We start from the raw sequence: 6,541 nt of genomic DNA on the forward strand, positions 1-6,541 counted from the left end.
TATTCTGCCGAATCAATCTTGGTATGACTTTTTATTTCATGGCCCATCATCAGAAGCAAAACCTTGAGAATCACGAACACCTTTTTGGATTTCGTATCCCTCTTCAAGACCTGCCAGGAACTTCTGTCGAAATCCCAAAGCCCTTCTCTTCCACAGCACTGCTACAGCCTTGAGTCAAGCTCCCCATGCCCCCCCACTCTAACTTCCTACAGGGATCACTCTCTGTTCCAACCTGCTCAATTCCCTGTTCAAGCTGCTACATGGGGATTTTTCAAAATAGCAGCCCTGAACATTTTGATCCACAATTCTTTAAATGAAAAGAAAGTGAAGAATGAATCACCACTTACAAGACATAATACAAATCATTTTCCCAGCTGACATCAATGCCTAGTACAGTCTGGCAGCAGCTCACTTGCCCGTTTACATGCAAATATCACTGAGTAATCAGTCAATGCACCATGAATTCTCCCCCAGTTAACTTCTGTGCATGCGCTCCTCTCATCCTAACCTCTCCTAAGTCCAGACTAACTGCCCTTCGAGTTAATGACTTTTTGCCTAAGTCATTCATGAATATAATTACAATAGCTTATCAAAATAAGACTTTATAGGGGAAAAATTCATAGAAATAATGACCTACATTACAAAAGAAGAGAAAGCTCAAGTCAACAAACTATACATCTTAAACAATTGGAGAACAAATAAATGAATTCGAAATCAAGCAGAAGGAAAAAAAAAGGAAATTGTAACAAGCTTCTCAGAAATTCAAGATATCATGAGAGGTTACCATGAACAACTTTACACTGTTAAGCTGGAGAACCTAGGAGAAATGAAAAGATTCTTAGGAATATCTAATGTCCCCAATTGAGAAAGACAGGAGTAAACAGAAAACCTGAAAAGGCCAATCACAAGCAAGGGAGTTGAAACAGTCATTAAGAATCACCCAAAGAACAACAGCCCAGTCTAGATAGGATCCCGGTGAGTTCTATCAAACCTACAAGGCAAACTTAGTACCTTTACTCCTTATTGAGAATATTGAAAACACAGGAACTCTTCCTCACTGCTTCTATGAAGCCAACATTACCCAAAGCAGATACAGGACAGGAAAGGAAATTTCAGACCAATTTCTCTGACAAATATCAACACAAAATCCTAAACAAAATCTAGGAAACCAAATCCAACAGCCTATCAAAAAGATGATACACAACAATCAAGTGGGACTCATTTCAGCAATACAACAGTTCAACATAGGCAAATCAAATAATGTAATAATCTTATCAATAAGATAAAAATCATATGATATCAACCAATGCAGAGAAAGCATTTGGCAAGATCCAACATACATTCGTGTTAAAAAAACAAAAACAAAAACAAAAAAACAGTCAACAAATAGGGAGGAAGGAATCTTCTTCAAGATAGCAATGGTCATTTATAACAAACAGCATCATTCTATATGCCTCAATGTAAAATGAAAACTGAAAAGCATTCCCTGTAAGATGAGGCACAGGCAAAGATTGTTCACCTTCGCCACTTTTATTCAATATAGTATCAGAAGTCATAGCAACAGCAATCAGGCAAGAATAAGAAATCAAAGGTATTCACACTGCTGGGAATATATCCCAGAGAAGCTAAAAAGTATAGTCGAAATGACATCTGCACTTTTATGTTCATTGCAGCACTGTTTACAATAGCCAGAATCTGGAAAAAACCCGAGTGTCCTAGAACAGATGACTGGTTGAAAAAACTTTGGTACATCTATACAATGGAATACTATGCAGCTGTTAGAAAAAAGGAGGTCATGAATTTTGCATATAAGTGGATCGGCATGGAAAGTATCATGCTAAGTGAAATGAGTCAGAAAGAGAAAGACAGACATAGAAAGATTGCACTCATCTGTGGAATACAGAATAACAGAGTAGGAGACTAACACCCAAGAATAGAAGAATAGTAAAAATAAGTACCAGGAGGTTGACTCCATGGCTTGGAGGCTGGTCTCTCATTCTGGGCAACTCAGAGAAGGGATCACCAAGTAAAATGTGGTCGGAGGCCAAGCGGGGGAAGGGTGAACACAGTGGCCACTCAACACCTCTATTGCAAACCACAACACCTAATTAGAGAGAGAGAACAAAAGGAAATGCCCTACCACAGTGGCAGGGTGGGGTGGGGGGAGATGGGATTGGGGAGGCTAGGAGGGATGTTGGGTATACCGGTGGTGGAGAATGGGCACTGGTGAAAGGATAGGTTCTCAAACTTTGTATGGGGGAAACATGAGCACAAAAATGTATAAATCTGTAACTGTACCCTCATGGTGATTCACTAATTAAAAATAAATAAATTAATAAAAAAAATCGAAGGTATTCAAACTGGAAAAGAAATCGAACTATCACTGTTTGCAGACATGACAATATACTCACTTAAAAAGTTCCTAGAAACAATAAACCAATACAGCAAAGTAGCCAGCTACAAAGGCAGCATAAAAACTGTTATGTTCCTATATGTAAATATAAACTAGAAGAGAAAGGGTTCAGAGTTCACGCCATTCAAAATGTGCCTCCAAAACATCAAGTATCTTGGAATCAACGTAATGAAAGATATAAGAGATCTCTAGCATGAAAACTGTAAGTTGCTTAAGGGATAGAAGACCTTAGGAAACAGAAAAGTATTTCATGTCCATGGGATGGAAGAATATAGTCAAAATGACCACCATACCTAAATTATTATATAGATTCAATGCAATCCATAGCCGAATTCCAATGACATTCTTCAAGGACTTAGAAGAGTCAATAACTAAGTTCATATGGAATTCAGACTACCAAGCACGGGGAGAACTTGAGGAGTGTGGGAAAGACTGGACCAGAGGTTACAGAAAGACAGTGATGGAGGCTCTTGGGCACCTCAATGGTGATACTGTGCAGCAACTTTGTATATTAACACTATAAACTTTAACACTATTATATTTATATTGACTAAATTATAATCATGAAAAATTAAAATATTTTGTAACTAAAATGTTTTGAAAGATAAAAAAAGAATAAAGTTTATATGGAAACATAAAACATCCCGAATAGCCAAAGCTACACTAAGAAATCAGAAACTGGAAGGTTTCTGATTTCTAACTTGAAACTATAGTGATTAAAGTAGCATGGTTCTGGAATAAGGACAGACTCTCTAACAAGCACCCAAAGACAAATCCCCAGGGGCCGGAGCGATAGCACAGCGGGTAGGGCGTTTGCCTTGCATGCGGCCGACCCAGGTTCGATCCCCGGCATCCCATATGGTCCCCCAAGCACCGCCAGGAGTAATTCCTGAGTGCAAAGCCAGGAGTAACCCCTGAGCATAGCTGGGTGTGACCCAAAAAGCAAAAAAAAAAAAAAAAAAAAAAAAGACAAATCCCCAGATCTATGGTTAATTAATTTTTGAAAAGGAGCAAGGTAATGACGTGGAATGAAGGTAACCTCTTCAACAAATGGTGCTGCTGAGGAAACTAGATAACCACATGTAAAAAAATAAAACTGGATCTCTCATACTTTATACAAAAGTCAATTCAAAGTAGATCAAGGACCTTGAGATCAGATTAGAATCCACAGTACACGGAGGAAAATACAGGCAGAAAACTTCAAGATTTGAACCTCAAAGATGTTTTCAATGATACAATTCCATTGGCAAAGACAACAACAACAAAAATAAACAAATGAGACTACATCAAATTAAAGTGCTTCTAGGGGGCTGGAGCGATAGCACAGTGGGTAAGGTGTTTGCCATGCACACAGCTGAGGAGGGTTCGATTCCCAGCATCCCATATGGTCCTTCTGCGCAATGCCAGGAGAAATTCCTGAGTGAAGAGCCAGGAGTAATCCCTGAGCATCGCTGGGTGTGACCCAAAAAGCGGAAAAAAAAAAAATAGAAGTGTTTCTGCATGGCAAAAGAAACATGGACAAAAACTGGCTACTGAATCTATTCTATACCTCAGTTTTCTTCTTCAATAAACTGGGGACAGCAGTAAACACCACAATGGGTGTATTTCATACTATTGTGTATAGTATGAATTAATGTATTGAATTATATAGAGAATGAATGAATTATAGTATGCATTACAATGGGTGTATGTAATTCATACTAATGTGTATAGTACGAATTAATGTACTGATTAAAAGTAATGTGTGAAGACTTAGAAGAGTTCTTGACAAAGAGTATGCACTTGGCATCAGCTGCTAACCTTAGGAGCACCCATCTGGACCGCTCTGTCTGTGCTGGGGCAAGTATCAGGAGCAGGGATGCTCCTAGATCAGGTGGTGCAAGGACCCGAACACCGGCTGCCTTGCCCAGGCCACGGGCTCTCGTCCTTGTCCTTGGAGACAGACATCGCCCCATCGCCCCCTGCCTTAGTATGCATTTCTACTCCAGCCACAGTGAACAACTGCAATGCCCTATCCGGAAATCCACGGGTTGGGCCCCACCACAGGCAGGGGACCCTCCAGGAAGCCAGCCTCGAGGGACAGTCACAACAATCCATTTTCTGGACAGACTGCACTTTCGGATGGAGCAGAGGTGAATCCTGTACGAAAGCCCACCAAACTTTCTCCAAAGTAAAAAAACCCAGGCAAAGTCCCCTATCTGAGAAACCAAACTAAGGGCATAAAAACTCGGAGGAAGTGGGGGGTCGGGGGGGTTGACGGTGGGCACGTCACTTTGAAAATCATTCTATCACCCAGTGAAAAACTCATCCGCTTCCAAAACGGCATCCTTCCTGGACACAGCAACGAAAGCCACACTTTGAATTTTGTCTCCTGTTCTTCTCCTACACAAAACCTGCTTCGGTGCGTCGCGTCGGTGTCTAGCAAAACCGGAGGCTCTGGTGGAGACGGTTTGGAGACTGACTGTATTTCTCTTTCTCTCTTTTCTTTCCTTCCTTCCTTCCTTTTTTTTTTTTTTTTGAGGTTTGCAGTGGAGTCGGCGGATGCACGTGCCACGCGCTCGGGAGCCAAAACGTAGCAGCAACTTGCTACAAAATTTCCCCCCTCGGTTTGGGGTCACCACGCCACCAATGAGGGGCCGCGCTCTGAGAAAGTGGCATCCTCTGTCTCGCGCCAAGGAGTGTGAAGCCGTGCGGGGGGACGGGGCGACCCCCAGCTGCACCCCTCCCGGGGACACGCACCCACCCTCACCCGACCTGCGTGTCCCAGCTCATCCCGCGGGGAAGCCGCAGACAGGCCCCCGGGAGGAGTTTGGAGGGAAAAAAGGAAAAACGCGAGGCGGCTGCCTGCCGTGACGCGCGCCCCGCCGCCCGTGGGGGGGGGGGGGGGGCTCCTGAACAGAGACACACACGCCCGCCCGCGCCCCCCGGGGGGTCGCTCGGACGCCAGCCCCCCCGCCCAGCCCCGGGGCCCCGCGCCCCGCCCCTCCCCCAGCCCGCGCCAGCCCGGGACCGCCGTGGTTGGAAGCGGCCGCAGAACTGGCCGGTGCTCGGCCGGGGGGGGCGCCCGGGGGCGGGGACGGGGCGGGGAGCCGGGGGTCCCGAGAGAGGGGGCCGGAAGGGCCGGCCGGCCGGGGGAGGGCCGGGGGCGGCGGTTAAGGAGCCCGCATGCTAGGACGGCGCGCGCGCTCGAGCCGCCGCCGTGCACTCACCTCCCCCGTACACGCCGCCGCTCATGGCTGCGGTCGCCGCGAGTCCGGGGCTCCAGGCGACCAGGCGAAGCGTCCGCGGCGGCTGCGTAGGCGGGTCCCGAGAAGCGCTAGCCCGCCCCCCCGCCGCGGACCCCCAGAACTTCCACCGCCACCCCCTCGGGCAACAAAGCGGCGTCCACCCACCCCGAGCGCAGTCACACTTGCTGTCTCCTCCTCTGAGCCAATCGCCAGCGGCCCGACTACGGGCGAGCCAATCAGAGGGAGACGGTTGCCGCGGCACGGCCAGTTTAGCCAATCGAAGGCAGCGCTGGGGGCGGGGCGAGGGAAGGCGACGGAAGGAGGGAAGGAGTTGGGTTGCGGAGCTGGAGTGGGCGGAGCTTTCTGCGGAGTCCGGGTGGAGGGACCCGGCTGGAGGGACCCGGGCGGGAGCTGCAGGGCAGGAGGGAAGACTTGGGGGGCAGCTGGGGGCGAGCCCTGGGGGTGGCTGGGCGCCGAGCTAGGCACCTGTGAAAACTGCAATTCAGAGCGAAGATGCCGGTGATTCCCGCACTTGGACTGTGAATGCAGATTTTTTTTTTTTTTTTTTTCAGAAAAAGTGTTTTCAACTAAGTTTTATGCTGGAGAAGTTCAGTGTTCCGATGCATTGCGGAGTGGGGTAAATTGGTAAAGTAGACCAGCGGACAAGATCCTGTGGTGGTTAATAATTGTAGGAAGAAAGAGATGGTCTGTTCAAACTAAACTTAGGTAGCACTTTATAAAATTTATTTTATGTGGAAGATCGTGAAACACAGTGGGAGGGCTTGGTGGTGTATCTCTCTGCAAGTGTAAAAGCGACTCAATGGTATTGTAAACTATGATACCGCAATTTTAAATTAATGAAGGGCCGAAAAGATAGCGGGTAGCTCTTGAGCATCGCCTA

The 6,541-nt window shown here is 46.5% G+C and overlaps 1 protein-coding gene across 1 annotated transcript in view; it reads right to left on the bottom strand.

The window, feature by feature from the left end:
* Positions 1-5,814, bottom strand: part of ACTL6A (actin like 6A) — a 29,584-nt gene extending 23,770 nt beyond the window's left edge. The window contains exon 1 of the mRNA XM_055126046.1: positions 5,623-5,814. Within this exon, the coding sequence (XP_054982021.1) occupies positions 5,623-5,647 (25 nt within the window). The 5' untranslated portion in view covers positions 5,648-5,814. The remainder of the gene's footprint in view (positions 1-5,622) is intronic.
* Positions 5,815-6,541: the final 727 nt, after the last annotated feature.

The sequence above is a fragment of the Sorex araneus genome, chromosome 2 (genome assembly GCF_027595985.1).
Source record: "Sorex araneus isolate mSorAra2 chromosome 2, mSorAra2.pri, whole genome shotgun sequence".
Taxonomy (NCBI): Eukaryota; Metazoa; Chordata; class Mammalia; order Eulipotyphla; family Soricidae; genus Sorex; species Sorex araneus.